At 44.2% G+C, this 15872-nt stretch overlaps 1 protein-coding gene across 1 annotated transcript in view; it reads right to left on the reverse strand.

Moving 5' to 3' along the window:
- The window catches only part of LOC126210001 (apoptosis-stimulating of p53 protein 1-like), a 339336-nt gene that overhangs the window by 101566 nt on the left and 221898 nt on the right, over positions 1–15872 (reverse strand). The window contains exon 4 of the mRNA XM_049939109.1: positions 2551–2780. Within this exon, the coding sequence (XP_049795066.1) occupies positions 2551–2780 (230 nt within the window). The remainder of the gene's footprint in view (positions 1–2550; positions 2781–15872) is intronic.

Consider the following 15872-nt stretch of genomic DNA (forward strand, 5'->3'; position numbering starts at 1 on the left):
CAGCTAAGTTTCCTGTCAAATGTAAGACCTAAAAATTTTGTCGTCTCCACGAATGGGAGAGCAACGGGACCGAGATGTAAGGACGGTGGGAGAAACTCTTTGTAGCTCCAGAAGTTAATACAGACCATCTTCTCGGCAGAAAAATGGAAGCCATTAACGATACTCCAGGAGTAAAGACGGTCAAGACAACGCTGAAGACAGCGCTCCAGGAAACATGTACGCTGCGCGCTGCAATAGATGGTAAAATCGTCCACGAAAAGGGGGGCCTGATACATCAGCTGGGAGGCAAACCATTATTGGATTGATCGCTATGGCGAAGAGAGCGACGCTCAAAACTGAGCCCTGTGGCACTCCATTCTCCTGGCGAAAGGTGTCTGACAGGACAGGATCCTCAAGTACCCTGAACTGTCGATCCATTAAAAAAGCACGAATAAAAAGAGGGAGGCGGCCGCAAAGGCCCCGTGTACGCATGGTGCGGAGAATGCCCACCCTCCAACAGGTGTCGTAAGCCTTCTCCAAATCAAAGAACACAGCCACTGTATGGCGCTTCCGCAAGAAGTTATTCATAATGAAGGTCGACAAGGTAACCAGATGGTCAACAGCAGAGCGGCGCCTACGAAATCCACATTGTACATTGGTAAGTAGGCGTCGAGATTCGAGCAGCCAAACCAAACGAGAGTTAACCATGCGTTCCATCACCTTACAGACAAAGTTGGTAAAGGAAATGGATCGATAACTGGAAGGCAAGTGCTTGTCCTTCCCCGGCTTAGGAATCGGGAGAATCGCGCCAGCATGTGGGAACATGACCCTCAATTCAGATGCGATTATAAGTACGAAGAAGAAAACCTTTACCCGCAGGAGAAAGGTTCTTCAGCATCTGAATACGAATAGAATCAGGCCCCGGAGCGGAGGACCGTGACCGGGCAAGTGCATTTTCGAGTTCCCGCATGGTGAATGGGGCATTATAACTTTCACGATTCGAGGAGCGGAAGTTAGGTGGTGTTGCCTCCTCTGCCTGTTTTCGGGGGAGGAAGGCAGGGTGGTAATGAGCGGAGCTCGAAACCTTTGCGAAAAATCGGCCGAAGGGATTGGAGACATCCTCAGGGGCCACAAGGACGTCATTCGCGACCGTCAACCCAGAAACTGGTGAGTGGACCTTAGAGCCAGAAAGCCGGCGCAGGCTACCCCAGACAACAGAAGAATAAAAATAAGACGTAGAGCGGCTATGCACTGGGGAGGCACAACCAGGTTCGAAACATCAATGGAGTACCAACTGACACGAAACGACAATTAAAAAAATTGCAGGATGGATACTTGGCAAGATGAGCGGGAAACAAAAGATAAGGGCCGCTGGCCACACCAGTTCTTTCCCGATGTAAGGGAGAGACAAAGTCAAACATATCAATGCCAGCCGCGGTATGATGTTCTTCGTAACAAGACACGGCCCTTATTGCACGCACTTACACCGCGTGAGTCTGAGGCAGACACCGACATGTACAAATGGGGAAGAAGGCTCCGCAACACATCGTCTGTTCTGCGGACGATATACCAACATCAGACACACAATAAACTCAAACCTCAAGACACCATAGACGCAATGCTCAGAGAGGAAGACCATTCGACCACGTTAAACACGCTCACTGGCGATATATCCAAAGCGACCTGTAGAGAGTATGTCCGAGCCAGACAACGAGCCTGCATGCAAAGACAGAGGGGAATGTACAGGTTGGAAGGCAGCACAGGTGTGACTCTGATCCCGATATGACTAAATTAAAATGAAGAAGTACCCTAAATAATCAAAACAAATGGCCTAAAAATAATTGAGGTTACGATTTAGTTATTAGGAAATCTAGAGTGGATGTTATAGATGAAGAGTTGTGATTGGCGGTCGGTGGCTTGATAGACAACTCTAAGACACTCACCGTCATACACAATTGGTGACGGGACATTCTTCCACTATCATCTTCCCTATCTTCTGTTTTCATTCTTCCTAAAAATTTGGTTACAGTTTCTAATTCGATTTTTTTAAAATTCTGTTAATTTCAGAGATGTTTATTATCTTTTGTGTGTCCAATGTAAGAATCTTGTTTATTTTTGAAAATTTTTTCCGAATTTATAGTATGTGTTAAGGTTATAATATGTCATAACCTCTTCTCTGTCTTCATAAATTCCTATCTTCCATTCATAAATAGCTAATTTTAAGATTTTCATTTTGCAATTACTTTTAAGTAGTTAAGTATTTAAAGCTACAATATTATTCATCCTTTTTAAATATAAGAAGTAACGAAGATAAGTATCATGTTCTGTACGTGAACAATTTCGTATTGCGAAAGTACGGCCTGTCTTAGTATCAAGGTGGCAGATCATTTGTAAATGGCAGCATATAAACAAATAAAATAAATAATATCACTTAAAATTGGCGTAACAGGCTGAAATTGCGGTCGAGGTGAACAAATAAATTTAACGTCCTTTGTACAGTATTTAGTGTTGCAGAGTGGAGGTAGGGCGACTGCAGCAGCAGCAGCAGCAGCAGGGCCGTGCAGTACGCACCATGAGCTCGCGGCGCAGGCGGTCCAGCTCGAGCGCGGCGGCCCCTGGCGGCGCGCCGTCGGCCGCCCCCGCGGACAGCGAGCCGTCTCCGCCTCCGGCGCCGGCGCCGCCCCCGCGGTTGGCCCTCAGCTCCTCCAGCTGGCGCGTCAGCTCCTCCACCTTGGCCACCGCCACCGACAGCTCCTTCTCCTTCTCGTTGAACAGCGCGCGGATCGAGTCCAGGTCGGACGCTGTAACACACGCGAAATGATTCGTCCGTCAAAGGCGTCTGGGTGATTAGCTCTGAATCTGAGCCTGAGACTTTTTGAAATTTTATTTTTAATTAAATATGTCACAGTTTCCTGGATCTACAAAAGTTAAACTTTACTATCCCGGATTGTACAGCTGTTTGTATAATTTTTCTACACTGAAGAGTCAAAGGAACTGGTACACCTGCCTAACACAGTATAGGGCCCCCACGAGGATGCAGAAGTGCCGCAACACGACGTGGCACGCACTCGACTAATGTCTGAAGTAGTGCTGGACGGAATTGATACCATTAATTCTGCAGGGCTGTCCACAAATCCGTAAGCCCACGAAAGGGTGAAGCAGATCTTTTCTGAACGGCACGTCGCAAGGCATCCCAGATATGCTCAATAATGTTCATTTCTGGGGAGCTTTGTGGCCAGCGGAAGTGTTTAAACTCAGAAGAGTGTCCCTGGAGACACTTTGTAGCAATTCTGGACGTGTGGGGTTTTCGTATTGGCCTGCTAGATTTGCCCAAGTCCGTCGGATGCACAATCAGGGTGTATACGTGGACAAGGAAAAAAAATTCCCGGATTTCTCCCGGATTTCCCGGTTAAAAATACACTTTCTCCCGGATGCAAGCATACTTTTTCCCTGTTAACTGACAGTATATTTTCTCTCGGAACTGTATAAGTACTTTGAATGATTATGGTTTTACACACGGGAGTAGAATGTGGCATTTCATCAAACTAAACACAGGGAAAAAAACGCGTTTTGTACAGATCTTTGATAAGCAGCAACATGTACGCTGCGTACGTGTTACGAAAATATAAATTCGAATTCCAAGCATTGAAATCGAGATTGCGATGCGCTTTTGTAAGTCAGTCTTAGGTCATGTCACGTGATATCGACAGCCGATGACAGCAGGTATTCAGAGCTTAGGACACGTGATGTAGTCACCCAATAGCAACATCACTGTTAAGTAGCGCGAACACACAAACAGAAAAAGTTAATGGTTTGAATTAATATACATAGTGTTGCTACACGAAACGCAAAGCTTTCACATATAATATTGGTCTGTAAGATTAATACGCTGCAAGAGAAGCTAAGCTTTCACATACAGTGTTGGTCTTTTATGATATATCACACAAATGTGATCCTAAAATTTTTAATAACGACTTAAATGTCTGATCTTCTGGGCTCGAAATTCATCTAAATGGCTCGTCATCAAAGAATTGATTTTTTAAATGAGAGTCAAACGCTCAGTGATTTAAGAAATTCATCGTACATTATCGCACATAGTTCCGTTGTAATTGCCAGAATGGTACTTTGATGGCAACGCTTTTCAAACCACCATTCGGAATACTTTCCCGTGACCTGTTAGAAATAGGTTCGTTTCCGCAGTCTGCCAGAGAGCGCCAGAGGACAGGCGTCACCACGCTTGCATAGCTACGATGTCGTAGGGAGTCCGTATCTTCGTACGTGTAAAACATTAAAAGATCGTACATTATGTCATACAAGAAAAAAGACATCAGAGGATACTCCAAGAGCATCGGAATTTCGAGACCCATACTAAAATGTGCACATTTAAAGTGCACATTTGTATGTCCATTTTCCCAGTTAAGCCGGCCGGTGTGGCCGAGCGTTTCTAGGTGCTTTAGTCTGGATCCGAGCGACCGCTACGGTCGCAGGTTCGAATCCTGCCTCGGGCATGGATGTGCGTGATGTCCTTAGGTTAGTTAGGTTTAAGTAGTTCTAAGTCTAGGAGACTGATGACCTGAGATGTTAAGTCCCATAGTGCTCAGAGCCATTTGAACCATTCCCAGTTAAGTGGGCCACCACCTGATATTAAACTTTTCAATGTGGTTTTCGGGATGTAAATTTTCTTGGAGTACCTGTACTGTGTTCTCATGTTTGGTTCTTTATTATGGCATAATGCCATACGTGCTAATAGTTGAAAACGTGTACTTCAAATGCAGCGAACAGTGTGTGGAATTAAAAAGAAAATTTCTTTAGCAAACCGACAAAAATAACTTCATTGTTCTGCAAGGCAATTAATGCTTGACTGTCAGAAAGGTGGAAATCAGAAATCTGTTTTATTTTCATTTGACGTGAGAGCAGTAAAAGAAGAGGGAACAGCAAAGTCACTAAATGTAAACACGGGTCACGTGGAGACTACCCACTACCCCACTGTAACTCAGACTGCTCTGCGCATCAGCCTCGGATCTACGATATTTCAGAACCGGTGCAATACCCCGCCACTCCCTCGAGCGTTTGAGATAGGACGTCAAAAATTAAAAAAAAAAGAAATTTTCAAAAATATGTTCCATTTTGTAGCGCACATCTTTCTGAAGAGTCTGATGCATAAAACGTGTGTTCGAGGAAATGTAAGACATTTTATTTGGTCGTTAAGTGCGCCAAAGTGCAGTGCCTCGCCTCCTCACACAGCATTTTCTATCGCACGTCACTGTACTTCGCTCTATGGAATTGAAGGATAACGGCGCGAAATTTCGATTTGTTATTACAAATTTAAGGTTTTCGTTTGACTCACCCTCATACATAACGAGCAGGTATGGTTTGAAGCAAACCAACATGCAACAGTGCAACGCAATTTCCAGCAGCGATTTATCATACGTGTGTGGTGTGGTTTAAACAACATACTCTTTATTGGTCCATTCATTTTCCCAGGGCGTTTAAATGGCGAGACGTGCTTACGATTCCTTCAAGAGGAAATGCCCCGCTTGTTCGAAGATATTCCACTTGCTACGGGATTGCAAACGTATTTTCAAAATGACAGCGCGCCTCCACATTTCACCAACGCCGTTCCTACACATTTAAATGAATATTTTCCCCAGAAATGGATTCGTCTTGGTGCTAACGTCTGTGGCCGTCCAGACCGCCTGATTTAACACCAATGGGTTTTTGTCTATGGGGATGGATGAAAGACATAATTTATGAGGACAAAGTCAATACGCGTGAGACATTACGTGTTCGAATTATGAATGCAATAGACGAAATCGAGAACAACCCTGTGAAACTGCAACGAGCAACAAAATATCTTCATACACGTGCAGCTAAATTCATTGAACTCGGTGGGGACATTTTTAAACATTTATTTTGAATGGATTGTGAAATTGCATGTACACTGTACAACTTCCTTAACACTGAGCTTTGTTTTTTCCGGTTTAACATGAATTCACGTGTGCTATGATATTAATAAAAGCAGATTATTTGACACAGTTTTGACAGTTTTAGCTAACGTTATTACCATAATTTCTCCAAAATTAAATTCTCTACAACTTCTGTTGAAAACATCGCGCAATTGTCTGGAATTTAAAAACTATATTGGCCGAAGTAGTTAATAAATTAAAAATTTTACTAAATTACTGCTCTGCTTCTCTGGATGTTCTGAAAAACTACTGCAGATACATGTCTGGGACATATTTTATTAGATTCACCAAATCAATAACAACAAAGTAAATGGAAATCGTGATTTACATTAACCTCGTGCAGTTTTGCGCGTGCTTCGTATTAGCGAAGTTGCTAAATTTCAGCCAAAATTTTTTATTAGCCGTAACGCTGTAACTAAACATTTTGGGACCTATGTTTACATGAAATTTTTTCTTTAGTTTTACTTATAGAATAACATATTAAAATATTTGCGTATCTTCGTGAATCACCCTGTATAAGAGAACAAGTGGCTGGCGCAATTGTTAGATCGGATACTGCTGCTACAATGGCCGGTTATCAAGATTGAGTTTGAAGATTGTGTTACAGTCGGCGCACGAGCGATGGGACACAGTATCTCCGAGGTAGCGATGAAGTGGGCATTTTCCCGGACGACCATTTCATGAGTGTATCGCGAATACCAGGAATCCGGTAAAACATCACATCTCCGACATCGCTACGGCCGAAGAAAGATCCTGCAAGAACGGGACTAACGTCGACTGAAGAGAATCGTTCAACGTGACCCAAGTGCAATCGTTCCGCAAATTGTTGTAGATTTCAATGCTGGGCCGTCATAAATGTCAGCGTACCCTCGATGACTGCACGACACAAAGATTTGCGCCTCGCCTGCGCCCGTCAACACCGACACTTGCCTGTTGATGACTGGGAACATGTTGCCTGGTCTGACGAGTCTTGTTTCAAATTGTGTCGTACGGGTGGACGTCTACCGGTATGGCGACAACCTCATGAATCCATGGACTCTGTCAACAGGGATCTGTTCAAGCTGGTGGAGGTTCAGTAATGGTGTGGGACGTGTGCAGTTGGAGTGATACGGAACCTCTGCTGCATCTACACTCCTGGAAATTGAAATAAGAACACCGTGAATGCATTGTCCCAGGAAGGGGAAACTTTATTGACACATTCCTGGGGTCAGATACATCACATGATCACATTGACAGAACCACAGGCACATAGACACAGGCAACAGAGCATGCACAATGTCGGCACTAGTACAGTGTATATCCACCTTTCGCAGCAATGCAGGCTGCTATTCTCCCATGGAGACGATCGTACAGATGCTGGATGTAGTCCTGTGGAACGGCTTGCCATGCCATTTCCACCTGGCGCCTCAGTTGGACCAGCGTTCGTGCTGGACGTGCAGACCGCGTGAGACGACGCTTCATCCAGTCCCAAACATGCTCAATGGGGGACAGATCCGGAGATCTTGCTGGCCAGGGTAGTTGACTTACACCTTCTAGAGCACGTTGGGTGGCACGGGATACATGCGGACGTGCATTGTCCTGTTCGAACAGCAAGTTCCCTTGCCGGTCTAGGAATGGTAGAACGATGGGTTCGATGACGGTTTGGATGTACCGTGCACTATTCAGTGTCCCCTCGACGATCACCAGTGGTGTACGGCCAGTGTAGGAGATCGCTCCCCACACCATGATGCCGGGTGTTGGCCCTGTGTGCCTCGGTCGTATGCAGTCCTGATTGTGGCGCTCACCTGCACGGCGCCAAACACGCATACGACCATCATTGGCACCAAGGCAGAAGCGACTCTCATCGCTGAAGACGACACGTCTCCATTCGTCCCTCCATTCACGCCTGTCGCGACACCACTGGAGGCGGGCTGCACGATGTTGGGGCGTGAGCGGAAGACGGCCTAACGGTGTGCGGGGCCGTAGCCCAGCTTCATGGAGACGGTTGCGAATGGTCCTCGCCGATACCCCAGGAGCAACAGTGTCCCTAATTTGCTGGGAAGTGGCGGTGCGGTCCTCTACGGCACTGCGTAAGATCCTACGGTCTTGGCGTGCATCCGTGCGTCGCTGCGGTCCGGTCCCAGGTCGACGGGCACGTGCACCTTCCGCCGACCACTGGCGACAACATCGGTGTACTGTGGAGACCTCACGCCCCACGTGTTGAGCAATTCGGCGGTACGTCCACCCGGCCTCCCGCATGCCCACTATACGCCCTCGCTCAAAGTCCGTCAACTGCACATACGGTTCACGTCCACGCTGTCGCGGCATGCTACCAGTGTTAAAGACTGCGATAAGCTCCGTATGCCACGGCAAACTGGCTGACACTGACGGCGGCGGTGCACAAATGCTGCGCAGCTAGCGCCATTCGACGGCCAACACCGCGGTTCCTGGTGTACCCGCTGTGCCGTGCGTGTGATCATTGCTTGTACAGCCCTCTCGCAGTGTCCGGAGCAAGTATGGTGGGTTTGACACACCGGTGTCAATGTGTTCTTTTTTCCATTTCCAGGAGTGTAGATACGAATCTGACAGGTGGCACATACGTAAGCATCCTGCCTGATCACCTTCATTCATATCCATCGTGCATTTTGACGGACCTGGGCAATTCCAGCAGGACAATGCGACACCCTACACGTACAGACCTACAGGGTGGCTCCAGAAACACTACTGAGTTTAAACACTGTGCCTGATGGGACGAGCCTCGTTTCAAATTATATCGAGTGGATTGACGTGTACGGGTATGGAAACAACCTCATGAATTCATGGACCCTGCTTGTCAACTGGGAACTGTTCAAGCTAGTGGAGGATCTGTAATGGTGTGGGGCGTGTGTAGTCGGAGTGATATGGGACCCCTGATACGTCTAGATACGACTCTGACAGGCGACACGTACATAAGCATCCTGTCTGATCACCTGCATCCGTGCATGTCCATTGTCAGGGTGCATACGACCCGGGACAACCGGGAGATCCGGGAAAAACCCGGGAATTTTTTCATCCGGGAGAAAACCGTGAAAAACCCGGGAATTTTTTAGAATTCCGGGAAGTTTTCTTTGTTTTTGTTTTCAGTTAAATTTTTGTAATTTTAACTGGCAAGAACCGATACTCTAACAAAGGATATTACTGTATACCGCTATTTCAGAATAATACTGCAACAATAAAATATGAACGAGAGAAAAAACGAAAATAAAACTTAAATTGCAAAGGAAATGCGCCATATACAGCAACAAAATACAGTGCTCATACAAGCGTCTGCCAACAACAAGATGTGTCAAAGGCTTTAGGAAGACTATGCAATGTTTCGTAACAGCAAATTGCCTCCGATGAGCATGACGTCACTACTGTTTACAGTAGATTCGTTTTAGCAGTTAAGAGCGGGATCATGCGCATGCTCAGTTGAGTAGTACCTTCTCCCGCTTCTGGGTACAGAAATGTGGCTGTTGGCTGTGTAAGCAGTCGCAGAAAGCAGCTAGATGCTACAGGGAAAAATTTTACTGGAGCGCCCAAGCTGCCAGATTCATGCATGCGCAGCAGGCCCAGTTCTAAGAGGGGGTGGGGGGCAAATTCATACTATTGAGGGAATAAACCTTGTTTCACAAAGCGACTAGCATCCAGCGCACGTTAGTCTATCGATTATTCATATGACTTTGAAACGCATCCGTGTCGGTTTTTGAACATTTTTGAACACATTCTAAGTTGATTTTTGAATGAATCGTAAGTTGATTTGTGAATGCGTGTCTCTGTCAGGGGAATCATCGTCGCATGTAGAAACAAACTTTCCTACAGACAAAAGGGGCTATACGAGCTGAGCGGAGTAAGGCCGAACGGATGAATGCCAACCGCTGTCTTATTGTGTGGTTGATTGGGTTTGCGAATGATGAGCGTTGTTATAATTACTAGCTAAATCCATACATTCAGACTACAAGAGTGGAAATAAACGAATAACAGGTTAGAAATATTACGTATTACCTTCTCGGTGTATCTAAGAAAATGAAATTTTGCCAGAAAATTTTTGGCTAGATCGCTATACTAGTAAGGGCCAGTTGTACAGTCCCCGGCTAGGAGCCGTTTTAAATTCTATTCTGGAAGAAGCGCGGAAAACGCGTTGTACGAACACGTAGCAACGCCTAACCGGAGAATAATCGCGGGATAACTAAACCGGTGATTCTGGCAGAGTTAGTGGAGTTAACCTGCGAATGAGCTTTGTCATTGGCAGGAATAGTTACAGGATTAGTTATAACAAGACTGTTTGTTAGAACGAGGAAGGAGAAGAAACGGGGACATCACAAATTATGGAACAATATGACGATTCCAAGTTTGTATAAAAATTTCATACTACTACTTTTAGATCTCATACTTGAGAAACTGGAGCGTATGAAGTGTGAAACTATTTCCTAACGTAAGGCTTTTTGCTTGTAGTAGGCCTAATAGGCATTTGATATTGATACTTTGTGAATTATATTCTGTCGTTACAAAAACGACCATTTGTGTCAAAACAGTCTCGTTTATTCGGTGTGTATTACAATTGTTGCAGTGAAACTTCCTGGCAGATTAAAACTGTGTGCCCGACCGAGACTCGAACTCGGGACCCGAGTTCGAGTCTCGGTCGGGCACACAGTTTTAATCTGCCAGGAAGTTTCATATCAGCGCACACTCCGCTGCAGAGTGAAAATCTCATTCTGGAATTGTTGCAGTATTTGAAAGGTCTATTTTGTTTTATCTAGCAGAGAGTGACAAAATAGACGTAATCAGATCGGGAAACCAAACCAGTCTTGGGTCCTATTTGGATTAACAGCTTTTTCAGTATTAGACAACGGCATTTCAACTTTTTATTTAGCAAAACATTTGACGAACTTTGATGAGGTAATAGATTCTTTTCGTAGAAAGGAGAGCACGCCATGTAAAGCTGTAGCAAGATTAGAGAGAAAAAATTCCAGGAGCTAAGGATTGAAGAAATGTGTATTGCCTTGCTTGTCTCATGTCTTTACTGGGTTTATGCATCCTACATTTAATTTTATGTCACACAAAACAGCAAGTTGATTGCTGATAGGGAATAAAGAGCGCAAAAAAAAAGACAGGATGTCAAACCGGCCAATTGTAAGCAGGAGAGGGACCACAGGACATTTTAATTTCCACTGTCCTGAATATGGTTTGATGGTATCCATTACAAACAGCGTGCAGAATGGCCTGTAGGTGGCAGCATAGTGCAGATGCACGCATACCGTCGCAATATCAGTATAAAGATGGCCGCCCAACTTGCGACTTGCTCCAGGGAAGAACAGCGTTCTGTTATTCGGTTTTTGCGTAGTGAAGGTGTGAAACCTATTGAAATTCATCGACGAAAAAATTTTCAGTGCGGTGATGCACGTTTGCCACAGCAGCGAGTCTACGAATGGAGTAGGAAGTTCGCAAATGGTGTGACTTGCGGAAGATGCTCCTCGTCCAGGTCAGGCACAACGAGTTGTGACAGTTGAAGCAATAGAGAAGGAAAACAGCTGAGTGACACAATGACATTGCAGCGTGTTTACAGATTAATCATGGGTCAGCACACCACATTGTGCATGATGTGCTCCAGTTTCACGAAGTGTCTGCAAGGTGGGTGCCACGGCAGCTGACTCCTGAAATGAGAGAACGACGTGTTGATGCTTGTGAAGAACTACTTCGTTACTTTTAACGAGAAAGTGATGGCTTCCTTGCAAGAATCGTTACTGGGGACGAAACCTGAGTTCACTTCCACCAACCGGAAACGAAGAGAGGGAGCAAGGAATGGCGCCATTCCTCATCACCAAAACCAAAGAAGTTTCGAACAGAACCATCAGCAGGGAAGGTTAAGCTGACTCTCTTTTGGGACGAAAAAGGCGTCATTTTGGAGCATTACATGCCTAGAGGGACCACTATCACCAGTGCATCATACACAGATCACCTAAAAAATCATCTGCGGCCTGCAATCAAATCAAAGCGACGTGGACTGCTGTCAGCAGGTGTCCTTTAGCAACATGAGAATGCAAGGCCCCACACTGCCCGTACATCAGTTGCAACAATCACAGACCTGCATTTTGAGTGTCTTCCTCGTCCACCATACTCACCAGACCTTGCCACAAGTGATTTCCATATGTTTGGACCACTCAAAGACGCAATGGGAGGAAAGTAGTTCCGTTCTGATGAAGAGTTAAACCACGCGGTGCGTGAGTGGTTGCGTGGACTAGCAAAAGAATTTTTTTCTAAAGGAATTTATGCACTTTGTAAGCGCTGGAGGACTTGCATTGACCGTGGGGGGGGGATTATGTTGAAAAGTGATACAGCTTTGTACCACTTCTGCACAATAAATAAAGGTTTTCGTTTGACTCACCCTCATAAATTGCTTATACCAACTCGAGTGAACTGTACCTCATCAGTAAATAAAATGTATTTGTTTAACTGCCGATTACAAGTAGTATTTAACCAGTTGCACAACTCCAAGCGAAGGGCAGTATCTCGCGGATGTAAATGATGCACTTTTTGTTTGTGATAAGGACAGAAATTACTGTACTTCAGTGTACGCCATACCTTAGATTGCGAAATGCCTAATCGATGATAGATACGTGGTGTACTGGTACCCGGGCTACGTTGAACAGCATCCATAATGTCATCATCGTCTTCACGTAACGAGCGCTCGTACTGATTATGATCGCTAGGTGGAGAACTTGTCTCCCGTAATATTCGAAATACTCCACTAATTCATGGTGCATTCGGAATTGGATAACGTACGCGATATTTGTTAACTGCAGCCGTATCATTACTATCACATTTCCATGAATAAACACCATATAGGCGTATTCGTCTGTCATAAATTTGAAAGGCACTCCTATTTCATGAATTATCTACAAACTACAACAGTTACTATGTTGTTTCGCTTAAATACACTGTCATTATGTTGTTTCACTGATCAATACAGAAAACTAACTCGTTTCAAGGTTAGGAAACGACAGAAATCACTAACAGTTGCCAACAATGACAAACGTTTCTACATTCTTAATGGAAAGTAAACAAATTTACTTGTATAATAATCTTTGTTTCTCTGGATGTTCTGGAAAACTTCTGCAGATACACGTCTGGGACATGTTTTATTATTTTCACCAAACCAATAACAACAAAATAAATGGAAATCGTGCTTTACTTTAACCTCTTACAGTTTTGCGATGGCTTCGTATTAGCGAAGTTGCCAAATTTCAGGCAAAATCTGTTATTAGCCGTAACTCCGTAACCAAACATTTGCGGACGTATGATTATACGAACTTTTTTCTTTGGTATATTAAAATATTTGCATATCTTCGTGAATCACCCTGCTGTATATGGTTTGCCGACCGCAGCGCCCGTATTCTGCCTATTTAGCTTACATATCTCTGTATTTGAGTACGCACGGCTATACCAGTTTCTTTGGCGGTTCAGTGTGTATTGTTCTGTCTCTTACGTAGTAGTAATTTCTGTAAAGCCTAGTACATGACTCTTAGTTATACTTAATCTGCTTCACTACTGCATACTTACATTACGCTCTCTTCCTTTGTATTTTTTAATTAACTGTCTTTTATTCAATAATTTGTTATGTTTCAAATGGGCACATGTCACTGTCCGCGTCCGATAGGCGCCACAACTTACGTTGTTTTCGTGGCATTAGTCAGTCTGATGATGTTCCTAGCTAGGCGCACGTGCCAAAGGCTGGAACATGGTTTGTTTTATTTTTTGAGTTGAGGGTATCTGCTCTTAATTGTGACGAGTGCTTTCTCGCAATGTAATTTTACTTAAGTAACATTTGTACGTCATGACAGTTGTCATCTTGGTTAATCCTTTCCGCCATAGTTTTCTATGTATTATTTTATAGGGTTTCTCAAAATTTAATTCTGATGAAGACATTCTTAGAGATGTCGAAACCTTGGTCAGTGTACCAAACAGTTAAATGCAACTGGTTGGCTGTGTGATTCCTAAGCTGCCGTGAAAAAATTGTAAAACTTACAAAATTAGCTGACGAAATTTAGTTAAAAGTCGGCACTTTTGTAGACCAGGATGGATGTTATGAAACAATGCAAAATCGTTCACTTCTCCGCTAGCATTATTTGGATTTCCCGGGTAATATTCCACTTTCAAATAATTACTAAAAAGTGGCCTTCAGCATTGTAATAACACAAGCTATCGTGTGAGGAATTTTTGGTCGACTTCACCGACAAATAAAGTCAGTCGAATTTACCTGCAAAACGAAATCTGCATATTTTCCAAAACACATTAAAGAAGTCCTACAGGCGACAAGGCGATTACTGATCTCGTAATTTCAAAAGGAATCCCACAAGCCGAGGTTACTCTAACTTTGGCTTGGAGTGGAATTGTTAGGCCCGGAAGACAACTTTCAGAAGGCAATGTAAGAAAATATAGTGTGGAAGCGTTCAATAGTAATCAGACGAGAAATATTTTTATCCCATCGAGTCTTAAATAGTCAGAGAACATAATTACATGTAAAACAGTTTTCGGCATCACACAGGGAAGTGACGTAACTAAACAAAACAGCTACAATCTCGCACTACTTAAAACGTTACGAAGTGATAATAGTACCATAGTTTTTAATTTTAATTTCATCTAGTTATATTGTGACATGGTAACACAAATCGAAAATTACTTTTCTGACAAAGTGGGACATTAATATTTTACTACTATGAACAAAACATACCCATCAAGTAAGAATTCCAATATGTGTTAGTTTCATGAATATTCGTATAATGGAATTGTGCAAAAATTCAAGGACTGTAACGAAATGTCAGGGATGGGCTTCAAATTCACAAACGTTTTTAGTTAATTAAGCCATGAAACACTTAACATACTATTCCAGACATACATAAGAAAGCCTGCACTTCCTCTCTTTTTTCATATAGATCAAAAGATTTGTAGTTATTTTATTGATTTCTTCAACCCTAGTTAATTACAATTCTAAGTTCTACAGTGGAATGCCACACAAGAAATAAGTACAAAATGACCTGTTTTACACCCAATACTCACAATATCAGATTGACGGGAACAGCAAATAGGTGGCAACTGCAATCGTAAATTTTACGAGGGTTTAGCAATGTAGGGTTAAGGGTGTTGGCAGCCAGCAAGGGCACTCCAAGCTAGGAAACCAAAGATACAACGCAGACAGAAGGCAAAAGTGTTAACGTTTGGCTGTCAGAGGCCTGCGAATCGCACATGCTCTGGGCAGCTGTCCCAGGGTGCAAGTTCCACTTAACAGAATTAACTGCTAACTTCTTACACCGTCTGGGCGCTGTTGTATTGTGCCACAGCAGATGATGGTCACATAAAAGCACGTCTTATCAGAGGCAGCACGCGTAACACTGGCACCTGAGAACAGCAACGTCAGTGGGTTCATACAGGTTAGAGAGACCTGGAAAATGAGTAAACCTGCCAGAAAAAAGGTCCCCCTCACGGGAGCCCTCCAAACAGGGGCAAATGACGCGAAACGTTGTTGCTACACGCGATAGGAAGGGCAGTGACGTATAGCTGAACTGCACGCTGTTGCTACTAAACCTGAAGTGTGGTAATGTGAAGGCCGGGAGCAGCCTTACCTACGGAGTAGGTAAAGGGAAGAGGCCAGACGCAGCAGGAACGTGCAGAGCCACTCGTCAGCTTGGCCGAAGCCTCTGAAGTGCCGCTAGATTGGTGGGCGGACGTTAGGGAGAAATAGTGTGCCGCCACAGTGCTTTAAAAACCCATGTTTTCTATTCAGAGCTCTTCTTCAGATGGCTGGGGCGCCAACTCCATGTTGCTCGCTAAGCTCTGACAAGTTCGTTTTCTCACTTGGAGTGCTGCTCGTAACCGCTGCTTGTGTTCGCTTACGAGCCAAGGACCCTGATACTGACGTCTGTTGTGCTGCAC

Source organism: Schistocerca nitens, chromosome 10 (genome assembly GCF_023898315.1).
Source record: "Schistocerca nitens isolate TAMUIC-IGC-003100 chromosome 10, iqSchNite1.1, whole genome shotgun sequence".
Lineage (NCBI taxonomy): Eukaryota > Metazoa > Arthropoda > Insecta > Orthoptera > Acrididae > Schistocerca > Schistocerca nitens.